Source organism: Thalassophryne amazonica, chromosome 17 (genome assembly GCF_902500255.1).
Source record: "Thalassophryne amazonica chromosome 17, fThaAma1.1, whole genome shotgun sequence".
Classification (NCBI taxonomy): Eukaryota; Metazoa; Chordata; class Actinopteri; order Batrachoidiformes; family Batrachoididae; genus Thalassophryne; species Thalassophryne amazonica.
In genome coordinates this window covers 20872591-20889756 of record NC_047119.1, presented here as the reverse complement: position 1 = coordinate 20889756, position 17166 = coordinate 20872591, and the positions used below count along the sequence as shown (strand labels likewise).

General features: G+C 39.4%; 2 protein-coding genes across 7 annotated transcripts in view; both read right to left on the bottom strand.

Annotated features, from left to right (window-relative positions):
- Positions 1 to 1529: 1529 nt before the first annotated feature.
- Positions 1530 to 16486, bottom strand: edf1 (endothelial differentiation-related factor 1). Its single transcript, XM_034192355.1, has 5 exons — positions 16465 to 16486; positions 7485 to 7490; positions 3382 to 3498; positions 1914 to 1965; positions 1530 to 1741 (listed from the first exon to the last, which is right to left on the bottom strand). The coding sequence occupies exons 3-5, from the start codon at positions 3457 to 3459 to the stop codon at positions 1545 to 1547; spliced, it is 327 nt and encodes a 108-aa protein (XP_034048246.1). The 5' UTR covers positions 3460 to 3498; positions 7485 to 7490; positions 16465 to 16486; the 3' UTR covers positions 1530 to 1544.
- prrc2b (proline-rich coiled-coil 2B) overlaps positions 14875 to 17166 on the bottom strand; it is a 71362-nt gene continuing 69070 nt past the window's right edge. For 4 of the 6 annotated variants that reach the window (XM_034192348.1, XM_034192351.1, XM_034192350.1 and 1 more), the window contains exon 31: positions 14875 to 16920. In XM_034192348.1, the coding sequence (XP_034048239.1) occupies positions 16753 to 16920 (168 nt within the window). In that variant the 3' untranslated portion in view covers positions 14875 to 16752. The remainder of the gene's footprint in view (positions 16921 to 17166) is intronic. The other 2 variants (XM_034192353.1, XM_034192354.1) reach the window with 2 other exon arrangements.

Below are 17166 nucleotides of genomic sequence, written 5' to 3'. Positions count from 1 at the left end.
CTTTTAGCCTCTGAACATAGTTTCCCGGGGGCGAGGACTGTTCTCTAATGTGCATAAACCACCAGTTCCCATTATGGAGTCTGGTCAGCGAGGAGTAAGATTAAGTAAAAAGGTGACAACATGGTGTGATTTTACTGGTCTTCATTATTCACAATCAGAATTGAATGTATTGCCAAGTAAATCTGCACATACAAGGAATTTGAACTGGTGTTACTGGTGCATAAACAATAAGAAAAAAAAAAAAAAAGCACTTCTGTAAGATGTAAAAAGAGTGAAATATACCAAATTATATTCACTGTTAAATAAACAAAATGTAATGGGACAGTGCAAAAACAGGTGATTTGAGCACAAATGTATAGTACCTTAATATTAAATCTTTCCTGGTGCAGTATGAGCAGCAAAAACATAACATTCAATCAAACACTTCTTTATATCACCCTTTACAGCAGCCAGTGTCCAAGGGCTTTACAGTAAAATCAAAGAACAAAAATAAAAGATACAATTGAATTAAAGAGAGACATTAAATCAGAACATGTCACAGCACCATGAGGTATTAAAAGCCAGTTTAAATAAATAAGTCAGCCACTACAAAAGCACAATCACCCCATAGTTTGTATTTTGACCTCTGAACATCTAAGTAAAGTTGACCAGACGCCCGTAATGACCTACTGTAAGCGCGGAGAGTTTAAATTTCAGACAAGTAGGATGGTGCAAGGCCACTAATAGCTTTAAAAACAAACAAAATCTTAAAATCAATTCTAAAATGAACTAGAAGCCAATGGAGTGAGTAAAGTGCAGGTGTAATATGCTCACATTTGAAGACCTCATTAAAAGATGAACAGCAGCATTTTGCACAAATTGGAGGTGTGCAAGAGAAGACTAGTTAACACAAAGATAAAAATCAAATTTGGAGCTAAAAAAAAAACAAAACAAAAAAAACATGATTGGCCATCTTAGAAAACTGCCAGAAAATGTACCTGTAAAAAAAAAAGAAAAGAAAAAAAACTTGAGCCTTGAGTTTATTTGATGATCAAACATCAAACAGCTGTCAAATATCACTCCCAAATTCTTGACAGGTGGTTTTAAAAAAATTGCCAGAACAAAGTTGATGCTGCAACATTCGGCATGCCAGAATGTCCAAACACAATGATCTCTGTTTAACCATTATTCAGGTAAACGAAATTTTGAGACAGCCACTGCTTTACATCATGAAAACAATTCTTGATGTCACATTGGCCTGTAGTTGCAATTAAATTGCAAGGGGGCAACAGGAGCTGTGTTTCATGTGTGTTGAGATAACCACATTATCACAGTCAGAGGAGTGTTCACTCTGATGTGTGAACAGGAGTACAAGGACTCCCGGGAGAGCCGTCAATAATAGTGATTTATTGGTTCTTATGATCTTAATCATGTGCTTGGCTAAATGATTGTGATGTGTGTATATTTAACCCAATAAAACAGTGAGATTTATGCAGGGTGTCTCCACAGTTTTGTTTTTACTAATCAAACCAGTATCTGTTAACATATTTGAGCTGACTTTTTTTCTAGCACCTAACCATGTGAGGTGCCTGCATACTCACAGTGGCCAGGTCTTTCTGGGTGAGGCCTTTCTCCTGTCGGCCTTGCTGAATGACTTTTCCCACCTCCAGAGGAACCCGGTCATGGTGCAGCTCCTCTGTCTCTCTGTCCAGTTTGGCCGTGTTTTTTGTCACATAGTGCTGCCTGTTCTGCCCCGCAGTCCCTGTGAGACAAATATTGTACCACTGTAACTCGAAGAGAATTGTAGATTTGTGTCAAGAAAGACTTCAGTGTTACCACAACACAAATCATATTATCTTAGTGGGAACTCTGAAACACATAAAAAAAAAAAAAAAAAAAAAAAAAAAAACTACAGCTGTGTCCTACCAACGTACATTTCTTGGTTGTCTCAAGCTCCTCCCCACGCCTCTGAGCAGCAGTAATAGCCTACAGGGTGGGAGAAGAGAAACAACCTTAAATTTCCACAAATATACTGCAATTTAGCCATATTTTATTCATTATGCAGCATAAGCAGACATTAATCCTTCAGGTCAACTTTGGCCTTGTTGCTATGTAATTTTTAGTTAATAAGTAACAGCGCAGTCATCATCCGTGCATAGCAACTAAACAAAAGATAATCAATTTGTCTGACCACAGCCACACTAATCTAAACTGTATGAGCAATGAACAACTATGGGTCATTTAATTTTTACTTTGTAGGATTTCTCAAAATACGGCTGTAAACTGACAACCAGCCACACATGAAGATCATAAAAACAAGTGCAAAACAGTTGTGCTGCTTAGTTGTGACACACAAATGTGACTACTGGTCACCTTTCCAACAAGTGAACACAGGTCATCTGATATGTAGTCTGACCAGGAATCGACTAAAGGTCAATATCTTGGTAGCCCAACTCCTGTCCCATCGAGCTACTTGCTCATGCAAAGTTTAATGCACCCTATTTCATCAATTCCCACTGTATTTGGCTTTACGGAAAATCAAAAATTATCATCATGGACAAAATGTTGCTGGCACAGTTTATCTTCAGACAACATTATCCAATTATCCAATCAGCCATTTGATTTTACAAACCATCTATCTGCCACAGCCAATTGAAATTGGCAGCAAAGTAACCAAATAGGAAGTGAGGTCATATCTCAGCAGCACTTTGATGTATCAGAATCAAATTTGATATGTGGCCTAAATTTTGAGAAAGAAAGAAAAAAAACACAGGAAGTGGTTATTCATACATAGCTGTGTTAATAATTCTGAATTGTACTCATATATATCACAGCCATGCTGTGGTTAGAGATTTGATTAGGATTTGCGGGTAAAAATAATAAGTACGTAGCATGATCACGTGACCTATACTGACTAATAAGAGGCTACATACCAATGGAATTACGTACGAATAGTCACTGCCAAACAACAACAAAAAATGTCACAAGTGGCCTCGAATGTAGACAAAAATTTGTGACAAAATTTTTATTTTATGGGAATGTTGTATTTTTACGATAGACATTTTTAAAGCAAATTTCTTATTTTAAGTTTACTTTGCGTTACACATCTCGTACAACTATTTTCCCAGTTTTTTCTAGAGAAATCTGCCTCATAAAAGTTCTCGTAAAAATAGATAAAAATTACTACTCGTCAGCTGTTAGCTAATTAAAGCTACTTTAAGCAACATGCGCAGCTCATGAAAACTAATGAAGCGACACCAACTCAACTGTGTTGCAAAGATTCGTTTGAAGACAAGGGGAGGAACAACACATTTTGAACCACTTGCAGAGCAGAAAGCGAACTTCAGCTCCGTAGGTAAGTGCAGTTGAGAGCTGGAGAAGCTAACGTCATTTACCACTGACCTGCTTGGATTTGGCCTGGGCAGCAGTCGGTCCCTTCTTCCTCAGAACAGTCACCGTGTCCCAGTCGCATTCTGCCATTTTTTAAGAGTCACTCGATACCCGTAGTGTTGACGAAAATAAAATTTTAAGAAAATTCTATCCAACGTGCTGCAGACAAAAATAGTTTTTGATACGTCACGTATCAGAACCTCGACATCTTATGCTAATTAGCAGGAGCGAGGAGTGTGTACCGAAAGTTGCGTCAGTTCTTCTTCTAGTTTCTTGTGCATAAAAACCTAACTTACGCTAGCGCCACCAATGGGACAGGAGTGTTACTGTCCACTGTACTATATATATATATATATATATATATATATATATATATATATATATATATATATATATATATATATATATATATATATGCAGCATTGACTATGAATTATAACTATCGTCATGTGCACGTTTATTTTTAATGTGATTATGCAAAATGCAATGTAAAAAAAGAAATACAGGGAACTTCCCACTACTCCCAGTATTAAGGGAAGCATGTTGAAGTTGTTTTTACATTTGTGGTAGGCTATGTTGCAGTAAAATAGGTTAAGTACAAAAGTGTGACAATTAAACAAAAATAATAATTATTATGGTGAATTACCATTATTTGTTGATTTTCAGTTCAACATATTTTTAGACAGCAGTACAAGTGATGCATTTTTGTAAATTCAACAAAACTGGATCTGGCTTGTTAGCTATTTGAAAGTATTACATTTATTGGACCCTAGGACCAGTGGACGTTCCTCAAAAAACAAATTCAGAAATTATTAAAAAATATTTTCATGCAGAATCTTTGGGATGTGCAAACTGCAGATCATTGATGTTGAACATTTCAAGTGATATTTCATCTTTTAAAATTTTGTGTTTTGTACTACACCAGTATGGTGACAGGAACAAACTGAACCTTGAAACCATGACTGGGGTGTATTCCTGCACCCGTAGCTTATGGAATCATATGACTGGTGCTTTTTGTTTGATTGTAAAACAAAATAGCGTGGAAACACACTCTGTCACAGACACCATTCACTACGTAGCTTGCTAACTAACTCTCTCGTTTCATGGCTAAATTCATGCAAAATCCTTTCACTGCGGTTGTGAGGATGTACAGTATGACATTATCTGTGTATTATATTATATTATAACTGCTGTGAGACAACCAGAAAATGATTTACTTCTCAAATTTAGTACATTTCTGATGACACCAGCTCATAATATCCATCATGTATTCAGCATCCACCAATTATCCAGCAGGTGGCAGACAAGCTACAATTTCAAACACACAATTCAAGAGTTAAAAGATGAAAGCATTTATTGTTAGTTAATGCAGGCAGACGTATGCAGTATGCACCCATCCACCTACTCAAGGCATTTTACAACAATCTCTGGTACTGTAGAAGAAATGTGCATTTTTTTGATTATCTGTAAAAGAATTGCTGACCGATAATAAATGAAAAATTGCTACCAAAGCATTTCATGTGAAATATTTTTTCAAAGTTGTATAAGTGTTCTGCACAGTATGCACACTAACTGAATCTGACGGCCACTTCTGGAAGAGCGCTGCCTGGTTCTGGTGTTGAAACAAGACACAAAACTTGATGTCTTAGCTGCCTAGTAAATTACGCTATCATGAATGGTTTTGGGGCAGCACGGTGGCTTGGTGGTTAGCACTGTTGCCTCACAGCAAGAAGGTCCTGGGATCGCTTCCTACCTGGGGGCCTTTCTGTGTGGAGTTTGCATGTTCCCCCTGTGGTTGCGTGGGTTCCGTCCGGATGTTCTAGCTTCCTCCTACTTCCTAACATGCAAGTTAAGTGGATTGAAAAGATTAAATTCACCGTGGATGTCTGTCTGTCTCTGTGGCTCTGCAATAGACTGGCATCCTGTCCAGGGCGTACCCCGCCTCTAACCCTAAGACTGCTAGGATAGGCTTTAGCACCCCTGTGATCCTTAACTGGAGTAAGCAGGTATAGAGGATGGATGAATGGTGAGGGTTCATTTTTCTGAAATGATTTTTAAAAAAAATGAAATTTGAAAAACACTTATTTCTGACCCACGGCTTTGTGGTATTCCACAAGTCTTGTGTTATAGCAGAATTCTGATTTGGTCTGGAAAAATGTCTGATTTGCATACTGCACAGAACTCATGTATTATTTGTAATTAATATATCTGATATTATTCACGAAGGCTGAGCAACATAACCATAATGAAAACTGCTCACATATCAAACCAAAACCAGTTAAAAACCTCAAGGTTTGGACACATATGGTTAAAAATGTACACACAATAACAGATATTACATAATGCCAAGTATCACGTTCCATCTAAACTTAATATGTGAGAATGTGTCAATATTAACTACGAAATGTACAAAGTAACAGGTATTTGTTTAACAGTTACTGATTTGGTGGCGGTGAAATGTACAACACTGTGCATCAAATTCCAGCTCGAGTTAGTGCACTGACTCGAGTCCGCAGCGTCACCAGTTACAGGACGTTTCAGAGGCAGCGTAGCTGTTACGTCGTGTGTGGACAGGCGACCAGCCTAACTCCGACTGGGAGTCATCAACAGATTGGAAACGTCCCCAACGGTAACCGTGTTTGGAACCTTGTTTCCCTCCCCACGCACGTGTCTTCGGATTCATCTGGGAACAAATGGAGCAGCTATTAATGAAGCACAACACAGCACTACATATTCCCAGCTCCCAGATTTCAACTGACTATATGAGGCAGCTGGCTGCTGTTGTATTTTGAATAGTCACATTTTTTGAGCCATTAAAGAATTCAAAATGTTCTTCTAACAATGCCTTTTTTGTGCTAATCCCTGAACATCAATGTACAGATCCCTTTCCCATCTCAGTGTTTCTTGTTCAGGCTTGTTAGAGAAACTAGTTCTCTCTCTTTTATTTTACTGATGTTTGCCACCACTCCAGTATTTATGAGACTTACAAATATTTTTTAAATGGGCCAAAATGCACATAATCTTCATACGGGAACATTTTTCATTTGTACATGATTGAGGTTTAATGAAAACAACCCAAAACCCACAATCCTAATTCTGCATGTAGACACTACCCTGCAGCAGCTTTACACATTTCATAGTAGAGACGCTTGAATCTTCGACTGGACTGGGTTGCTTGACCCTTGTAGAGAAGAACGTTCTTCTCAACAAGGGTCAGACAGAAGTCAGACTACCAGAGCAAGAATTTTAGCTGAGGAAGCTTCTGCGATTTGAAGCGAAACGCCCTCGCGTCAAGCAACCCAGTCCAGTCGAAGATTCAAGCTTCTCTACTATGGAAACCACCTGGACAACTGAGAGCCTACACAGAAACATTACACATTTCACTTACTGTCTGCAGCTACAAAAGCAGAAAAAACCTGCACTTGTTTTTCTCATGTTATTCCTGCAGCTTCAAAGGGTAGCTTCCAGAAATTTCAGGCCAAACCAGCCCTCCGCTTTGACTCAGCAGCCTACTGGATATGCACAATGGCAGGGGAAACTTTGACCTAAATATGCAACATGCTGAAAAAGTCACATATTCATCTATTTGCACTGGATATATACTCACCGGCCACTTTATTAGGTACACCTTGCTCATACTGAGTTGGACCACCTTTGGTCTTCAGAACTGCCTTAATTCTTTGTGGCACAGACTCAACAAGGTTTTGGAAAAATTCCTGAGAGATGTTGGTCCATATTGACATGATGGCATCACACAGTCGCCCATTCTTCGCTGACATCTGACATCAAAAAGGTACTTTCATCCACACAACTGTCGCTCAGTGGGTACCTTCTCTTTTTCAGACCGTTCTCTGTAAACCCTAGACATGGTTGTATGTGAAAATCCCAGTAGATCAGCAGTTTTTGAAATACTCGGGCCAACCCGTCTGACACCAGCAACCATGTCACGTTCAATTTCAAAGTCACTTAAATCCCCTTTCTTCCCCCTTCTGATGCTCAGTTTGAACTTCACCAAGTCGTATTCACCACATCTGGATATCAAAATGTACTGAATTGCTGCCATGTGATTGGCTGATAAGTTATTTGTGTTATCAAGCAATTGAAGAAGTGTACCTAATAAAGTGGCCCGTGAGTGAAGAAAGTCCACATATTCCACGTATTCTAGACTACGCAATTAAAAATAAATAAATAAATTCAGGCGTGTCCACACTTAATGATCAAACATTATTCCCTTTAAACTCAAACTGAAAATAAATCTCCACAGCATGACATTAATTAAATAAAGTTAAAATAATGGAATAATGGTTGTGAAAGTGATGATTTACTTGTACTATCATAAAGCATACCCATACATATGCATTCCATTATTCGGGTGTTGATACGTTTATTTAATTAATATCATAGTATAGAGATGAATTTTTAGTGTGAATTTAAAGGGGAGAATTTTACAAATTTTAATGTAGAGAAGTTTTTGTTTTGTTTTGTTTTTAAATGGTAAAAATACCTTTTAAATTAGTAAAGTCTCTAAGGTAACTATATTATTTGCAAGAAACAACACATTCATTGTTAGAAGCTGTTCCAGGTCACCCATGTCCTAATCCCTCATCGACTGCAGAGGTTAACAGGAACAGTAAACATCGTGGTTACCTTTTAGGCCCCCGAGTATTAATTTTCAAAGATAATAATGTCCCTGCAGTTTGTGTCTCACATATGAGAGTCTCTTGATAAAGACCTGTTCTGTTTTTTTTTTACACTTGTGGAACATCGGGGCGGTCTCCAGACCTTTCCCTTTGATCCATCTTTTCTCACACTTTACTCAAGTGACTTCATTGTGACAAATATACACTCAATGTAAATGATCAACAAACATCATATTATTTCAGCCAATAACATGCCGTGACAATGAAGACGACTAAATTTCAACTGTGAGCAAGATTTAAAATAATAAACTGTTAACATTGTTTACTCTTGACCTTTCTGAGCTTTTTATTACCTGAACAAAAACAGTTGTGTTCATATGAACCGCATCAACTCGCTCTGACAAGTGGGTCAACCATTCCACATGATCGGCGATGGACTGAGTTAAATCACCGTTACTCTGCAATAGGAAAAAACAAAACAAAACCTTAATTGACACCAAAACATACAGCATCATTCAATTTTAACGGATTCTTGTAAACAAACCTCGGAAAGGTTGTCCTTAAGTTCAACGGCGGCGAGCCGAATGTGCTCCAGTTTGTCGGTGTGCTCCTTCAGCCGGTCCTCGAGCTCCTGCATCATCATCAGACTCTCATCCATCCTGACGCTGTGCTTGGTAGCCATCCCGAGTCAGAAATACAGATCTTTTGTGGAAAGAACAACAGAAGGTTTACAATATGTCAGACACACAAGTCCTTAAAGGGGAACTCTGACACTTTTCAACCTGGGCTCTCGTTTTAGATGTTTTAGGGGTTCGCCTTCCTGAACAAAAAGGAAATGAATCGGTGCAATTTTGATTTCAAACACAGGTTAACTGAATATATAATGTAATAATGGTGTAAGATAAAAACACAACAATAACAGCTGCCGGCCCGCTCTGCTCTCTTCTGATGAGGGAGGACTGAGCTCACAGCCAGCTGACGGTCTTAAATTAAAAATGGACAGCATTTATATAGCGCTTTTCCATCTGCATCAGACGCTCAAAGCGCTTTACACATCAGTGCCTCACATTCACATCGATGTGAAGTTGCTGCCATGCAAGGCGCCCACTACACACCGGGAGCAACTAGGGGATTAAGGACCTTGCCCAAGGGCACTTCGTGATTTTCCAGTCAGGCTGGGATTTGAACCGAGGATCCTCTGGTCTCAAACCCAGTGCTTAACCATTAGACCATCACCTCCCCAAAACTGGCTTATCAGCAGCCGACAGTACTAAAAGTAAGCGGTTAGCTGTAACTTCTGCTGTATTTCTTTGCGGTTTATAGGTTTAGCATTATAAAACTTTTCAGTTACCGGATTAGCGGTTATGGAAGCTAACTTTTTGGTTAGCTGTGCCCACCACTGGTCTTGATTTACCAGTCAGTTTACACTCATATCCTTACCTATGGTCATGAATTTTGGGTAATGAACAAAACAAGAGAAGTAAATGAGATTCCTCTGTTGGGTGTATCCGGGCGTACACTCAGGGGGAGAAGCTTGAATATGTGTGAGGTACTTGGAGTAAAGCTGCTGCTTCTTCTTGTGAAAGGAGCCAGTTGAGGTGGTTCGGGGATCTGGTGAAGATGCCCCCTGGTCATATCCCTTGCAAGGTCTTCTAAGCACATCCAACTGGGTGGAGGCCCTGAGGGAAGACCCAGGACATGCTGGAGGGATTGTATTTCCTAGATGGCCTGGGAACACCTCACGATCTCCCAGGAAGAGTTACAAAACTCGGCAGAGGATCGGGAAAAGTGGGATGAGCTGCCCGGTCTGCTGTCTCCGTGACTCGGGCACAGACAAGTGTCAGAAAATGAATGAATAAAACAGAAATTAATTACCGAAGTACTAATAAATAGCTCTACTCCAAGTACCTTACGCATACCACATGAATACAAATAAAACACTGATGCTTTATGTAATTTGCCAAGTGGGGCACAGTAGGATTTTTTTTTTACTTCCGATTATGACAGCCATTTCTGGAAGCACTTCTGGTGTCACAATGAGGCTCAAAACCTCTCAAGGGCTGTCCAACTTTGCAAATGAATAGAGTTGAGACCTAATTTTGTAATTATGCCTTGTAATTGTAACTTCTGCGTTTGGATGACAGCTTGGCGCACTTCGAGGATTCTTCCGATATGGTCCAGGTCCCATTCAGGAATAGTTTAGATTTGCAAACTGCACAGAAGATGGGCATTTACACAGATTGCATTTCTAAATATGACATTTAAAAAGTCCTACAATTTTAGATGTAAAGTTAGCAAACACAAAATGTAAGACGCTAGAATAATAAGTTTGGATCAAACTTAAACATTTTTCAACTGCACCTTTAAATGGCTTCATAATGGCTGCCAGGTTTTTTTTATTATTATTATATGGAGCAACGTTATATATCTCTCACGCTGTTTAACTTTTGCGAATTGCACTTTTCTTTTGTTTTCGTGCACTTATTGTGTAAAGAATACAAGGCTGGTCTCGAACGTGAAACGAACACAACAAAATATTACCTTGCTAGCTGACGCAACACACTTCGAAGTATTTGGAGACGAATCGGTAAGAATTCTTCTGGGGGGGAAAAAAAATCACGGTTTCTTCCTTCTTTCTTCTCAAAACTTTCCTAAAAAAAAAAAAAAAAAAAAAAAGTCACTCCGTCATGCTGGCGGTGGTGTTGCCATGTCTGGTTATTATAAGTGATTTTTATTTTTTTTTGTAAAGTCATTAGTTTGAAGAGTTGAAGATGAGACTTCTTTCCAAATGATATTTTCCCATTTTAGCTTCCGCCTTCCTTCCATTAAAAGAATAAGCACACTCAAAGCTGTCAAATATATCCACCAATGGCCAGTCACACTTATGCGCAAAGTTTCTCCTGGAAATATGTTCTTTCTTCCTTTGCAAACTTGCAAAAAATGGTGATTGCTTGAATTATATCAATTCCTGGATGGACTACACAGTATCATTTCTTACTGTTCGCGCCACAACTACTACTGTTATTCTAAATATCTGTACTACAGACTGTTTGTGCACACTGCTCAGTGTGCCACTCCATGGCGCAACATCTGTTATTTTGGCATTGTGGGATAGCACTACTTTCGCCTGAACACGAGAAAATGCTGCTGGATGAGTGTGAGTATATTGACTTACAATCATTTAGGCGTAAAAACACACAAGTTATTGTGCCAAATATACTCCTGATGTTTGTGTTACCCATGAAAACGCACGATCATCGCATATACAGCATTGTTTGGGAACTACTTTTTGCGCAGGAATTCATCAAGCGTGTCGGCCGCGGGCGCGTACTAACACAGAATATACAAAAACTATAGTTGTTCGGACAAAACGAGAGCGTCCACTTTTAGTTTGCCATAAGCTAAGCTAGTGGTACTCGTGAGAGTATGGTCCGTAGTATCACACGAAAACCCTTTCATGCTTATGGTTGATACAAGAACAAATTTCATGAAAATGACAAGTTGATTGGACCAATGGAAATAACGGAAAGTAATGTCTAAATTACAAAGATAACCACTGTTTACAAACCTTATTTAATCGCAGAGCAGGTAGCTGAGTGGATAAGGCGTTGGAGGCCCATTTTCTGGCTAACTGCAGTGAACCATTAGAGGTCTCCCACCGGTTCAAAATGCTGCTGCTACAATCTTGACTACAAGTTGGCCTCCCTTCATTGGCTTTCTGTCCCTGTGAGGTCTGATTTTAATGTTTTGTTACTAACTTGTTACTAACTACTGCTAAACGCAACCTTTCATTTAAAATGAACAACTTAAGAGGTTGCTAATTTTGGGGAGTTCTTAAAAAAGAAAAGCGTATTTTGGGTTTGTTTAAACAAATCTGGCAACACACCATTTGTGGACTTATTTGGCAGATTTTCGTGCTTTGCACTACAAGCCTCCTCTTTGTTCGACCAAAATTATTGGAATTCGACCACCCACCCTACAGGTACATTTTGAATTTTTTTTTTTTTTTTTTACCCTCATAAAAGTGATGGGGGGGATTATAACATTGTATTAGGCTACTAGCTGAGTTACTAGCATGTTGCTCGTGGGGATCCACAGGCTCTAGATTGGGTAGCTGATAGTTTCTATGAGTTGGAATGACGTGCGAGCCCAGAATGTTTTTAGAATGTTAGACCTTAATATTCAACCGTTTTAGAAGAAGAACTAAACACTTTTATTTCCTGTTAATTACGTAATTTTGAAATGTTAATTTACTCTCTTAATGTATTTATAAATTGTTTAGGTTCTTGTTATCATATACACATCATTATTATAACTTTACCGAGGTGTTGCTGGGCCGGTAGCGTAGATTTACATCGACCAGCCCGCTGTGCGTAAACTGATGACGTCATAGCGTGCAGCCCAAGAACTGTCCGCAGAGGAAAAGATGAAGGGGCGAGAAGTGTGTGTTGGTCCCAATATGGATATTCCGGATGATTTTCTCATGGATACTACGAACAGCCAGCTTGATGAGGACACACTGCTGAATTTGGAGAGCAGTGCGTGCCAGCCGACACGACAAAAGTTAAAGTTAACGTGTTGTGTATCTCAGTAAGTGATAATAATGCAAATAACATGCATTTGTCGTGCGGTATGCATTTCCTGAGTCCCTCCGTCCACGCCGTCGCCCGCAATGGCAGATATTCGCCCTCGTCTAACTAGGGCGAATATCTGTCATTTTGGGCGACTGGGCATGGACGTCAGTCCTCTGAAAATCCATACCCCCCTCCAAAAGCACGTTATTGTATTATCATTGTTGCTGCCATTATTATTATCATCAGTATTATTATTATTTTATATTATTACTTCTATTTTGTCATTTGATTTTTAAAAGGACCACAATGGAAATAAGTGTTTTCACTTTCTTGTCATCCATGTATTTACAATTATGTACTTACTAAACTTAGTAAATAAAATCATGCATGCACACACTCACGCTTTTAATATAAAGATGATTTACCACCCCCTGCTGGAATGGTGTGTTAGTCTAGAATGTAATTAGGAACGTTAGCTAATATTCGTCGTTTCTCCAAAAATATTATTCCTATCAAAGTTCCATTTTTGCAGCGTTCATCTTGAACCCAAAATACACCAAACAGCAAACGTCAACTCTTCACAGGTTGTCCATGATCGAAGTTATATGCATGCACGCACAGAGCTTTTTATCTTTTCTGCATTCTCCCGCAAGCTGTTTCTATTTTTACACACCTACAAATAGAGATGGTGGCAGAAGACATCAAATGCAATACACTTTTCACTCATTGTACCAGCAACATGACACTTAACTCACTCATGGTAATGGCAACATGACACTTAACAGACTAAACCAATTGAACTACAAAGACACAATAAATCAATAACACCACAGTCAAACTTCATGAACCACAATAACATTTAAAACCCCAAAACCCTGAACTCCCATGGTGCATTGCAGCACATCTATTGTTTAATGGTTTGCTAAGTAAGTCCCTTTGGCTGCTCCCTTGTTTGCACTCGGGGTCGCCACAGTAAATCCAAGGTGGATCTGCATGTTGATTTGGCACAGGTTTTACGCCGGATGCCCTTCCTGACGCAACTCCACATTACATGGAGAAATGTGGCAGGGGTGGGATTTGAACCCAGAACCTTCCGAACTGAAAACAAGCGCATTAACCACTTGGCCACAATTTCAGACAAACTTGATATTTGGATAAAAGTTGTCCAGAGTTCATTTTGACAAAGCTTAATGTCATTGGTGTCAAAGGTAATTTCTTTTTTTTTACCCTGACGTAGACCAAACATGGGGCACATAGGTTAGTCGTTTACTGAAATGCCCAGGTGAGGTCAAATTTGCCAAAGTTAGGAATCAACATCACTCAGGTCAAAGATCAAATTTTAGATTTTTCACTCTGATTGACACACATGTAAAGGGGTTTGAAAGCTTCCCAGGCAAACTCAAATTTGCCAAAGATCAATCATTGAGGGCCATCAGTTGTATTGTGAAGGAGGGTCATTTACAGCATTTTGTCCACGTTTGTCTGTGCATTATCCAGGATCCAGTGTTACAGATCCCTGCAACTGGAAAAGGACAAGGGAACTGTCATATTTCATCTGGCTACAGGACACAGAAGAGTCTTCCTGGGTGGTTACCATCCAGGATCCAAGGCTATCTGTAATGTGGTGCATGTGGCAATGTACCACACCAATCCATGCTTCTAAACCTAACCTGACCTCAGTCATCTGGGTCGTGTCTGTTGGCCTACTCCTCTCCCAGCTTTTGTAGCCGATTTCTACCAAACCTGGTATGTGAATTAAGGGTGACCCTGGAATTTGGTTCATTTTGGCAAAGATCAAGGCTACTGGGGTCAAGAAATTTGATTTACAACCCAATTTGAACCAAACCGGTCATATGCAGGTGGATCCGGGAATGGTCTTTGCAAGGAGAGCCAAGTCAATCATTCAAGGTAAAACACATTTGGCTCAATGGCCGTATTTCCACAGACAATGAAATGGGTTGATGAGGAAATTCTAACCTACTCAAGGAGATGACACCCTTAGCGTGTTGATGTCAAAGGGTACCATTGCCTAGTTCTAATTCTGGGTGGCTAAACCCCTTGGACAGTACTGTATTTGTGTGCCGACAGCGCTCATCTTTGTCTTTTAAGTTGATAATTTTATTAGAAAGACTAAAAACCATCACAAACATACTAAATCAACTGTTCTGAAATGAAACATTTTCCTCTGTTCATGCAAACAATGACATGACATAATGAAGAGGGAAAAAAAGAACAAAACATTTTACGAAATCACAGCTGCTTTATTTCTGTTCTTTGAAGTTTTTTTCTTTAAACAAGGGAGCGTAATGACCAAATATTTGAAAGGATAACGTTCAGGCAGGATAAATAGACTGCTGGATCAGCTGTAGAAAGTACTGGTCCTCTGACTGGATGAAATGTGTATCTTAAAAGTACACAAAAAAACAGTCCAGGCAACAAGTTGGTGCAGGTACAACAGGAAGCATCAAGACCTTTTGGAGTAAGGGACCAACAAAAAAACATAACTATTCCAAGCCCAACATATCAAAGTGAAAGTGACCCATTCTGATAAAGTGACCTTTTGATGTTAAAGCCTTTACAGTGTGACAAGATCTAAAATTAAATGCACATTTAAGCCTGTCCTCGCTGACAAAAGGCTCAAGTGTACAGCAACGTATGCATGTACATACATACATATATATTCAAATACACCAGTGAAACACTGTCAAAGATAAACAGAAACATTTTGTAGTGTTGTGGAGCACGACAAGCTGTAACACTCACACTGAGATTCAAAATGAGCAGATTACAAAATAATTCCAACAGCTTCACATTTCTAAGTGGAACAAACTCTTTAAAAAGTCCTTCGTAGTCCATCCACTGGAACTGCAGTGCTCACAACAAAGCTAGCAAAGGAAATCAAACTCTAACTCAAAAGCAATGCTCAGTTGTGATAATTAGCGAACCAAGGAAAAAAAAAATGGTAGTTGGACCCTGATTGTGAATGCAGTTAGGCTGCATTTATTGCTTGAGCCACCTCAAGGGACCAGAAAGGTAACTAATCGAATGGCAACAAGTCTGCTTCTTCACAGTTCCCAAGTGGGATTTGAACATAATTGGAAAGCAATGTTTTCAGGAAGTCAATGGTTTGTAAAAGTCATCACTCACATCATGACACAGACCCCGAACAAGGGACATGTATGCAAACGAGTTTAATTAGCCATTTTGGGTGTCCATTACAGCTGTGAATGCACCCGACACTTTCACACTGCGCACAATTCTGTTTCCATCTTCACATAAATGCTGAGTTCAGTGTCCTTGTGAGGCCTGCAAGTTCATACATGGTCAACACATTACGTGCACACTGTGTCAATTCCAGTGAAGTTCCAATAAACAGTCCATCAGCTCCCACCCCAACCAATGTACATCCAGCTGACTGCAAGCAACAGAATTTTAAAAGCAATATCATAGGAAACAAAATGAACAGACAACCTGACAAATACTTGTTACCAATCGAAGCAGTTCTGTCTCAGTCCGGGAGCTTTGTGCAGCATATCACCGATGACGCCCACAAACTGGAGTTTTGTACTTTCTTTTGCTTATGAAAAGGAGTCCTTCAGCAACATGGTGAAAAGCTGATGTAACATGGAAAAAAGTTTCAGTTCCATATTTATCAGCAAAAATACCAAGAAATAACCAAACAAAAAAAAGACAAAAAGTGCCCTATGATTTTTCTTTTCCTTTCTCCCACTGAACAGATGTAGGTTCTCATAGGGAGTTTTATCAAGTGTCTGCCTGGTTTTTAAGGCTACAGTCCATTAACGGGGAGTAAATACAGTTTGGCAAAACAGTACGGAAAAATGAACCATCTGTCTGGTTATTTTCCATCCTTCCCGCATTAGACAGAAACAAAAACAAATCTGTAGTCTCACCGTTCTCCCCATATAAATGACAAAGAATAAATTAAAGAGGAGCTTGAAGAAATCTGCTTAAAAGACTGTGTATATATTTTATATATTTATATATCTCTATATGTGGTGTGAAATAACAGCGTCCAGTTCTGACCGTCGGTTACGTCTGCCCTTTGGCCCCTCTGCTTGGGGACGAGGAGGGTGGCAGAAGGCTTTGATGTTGGTCAGAGGGTTTTGTACTGACAGGCTGGGTGGTGTGGAGGATTTTCAGGTCCATTGCTATGCCTTGCCCTCCTCTACTTTGACAGCCTGGGGTTTAATGGCTCCAGTACGTGCTGGTTTGGCTGGCCCTGTGGAGTGAAGGGGCTCTTGGAGTTTGCTGGACATGCCGACAGGTGGCACCTTACCCTCACCCACTGCCTTCCGCACGTCTCGTGTTGTTTTATTCTGCATCAAGAAAAGGTGTTATTACTACACAGTGCTCATCCTATGAAATAACATTTGCTATTATTACGCAAGAAAAAGCAGATCAAAAATCTCTGGACGTATATGCATAGATTTAAGCTAATTCAACTCTCTTTAATCTGATAAGCAAAGCTATTCTGACTTTTTGGGTTATGAATGCCACAAACACGGCAGAAATGATAATTAATCACACCTGAGTTCATTTTCAGCTAAAATGCAGCGTTAGCA

Coding starts and splice junctions, on each gene's coding strand:
- edf1 (XM_034192355.1), bottom strand. CDS start 3,459: ATGGCAGAATGCGACTGGGACACGGTGACTGTTCTGAGGAAGAAGGGA. Junction 1,966..3,381: donor CCCAGGCCAAATCCAAGCAG/GTCAGTGGTAAA, acceptor CCCACCCTGTAG/GCTATTACTGCTGCTCAGAG. Junction 1,742..1,913: donor GCTTGAGACAACCAAGAAAT/GTACGTTGGTAG, acceptor TTTGTCTCACAG/GGACTGCGGGGCAGAACAGG.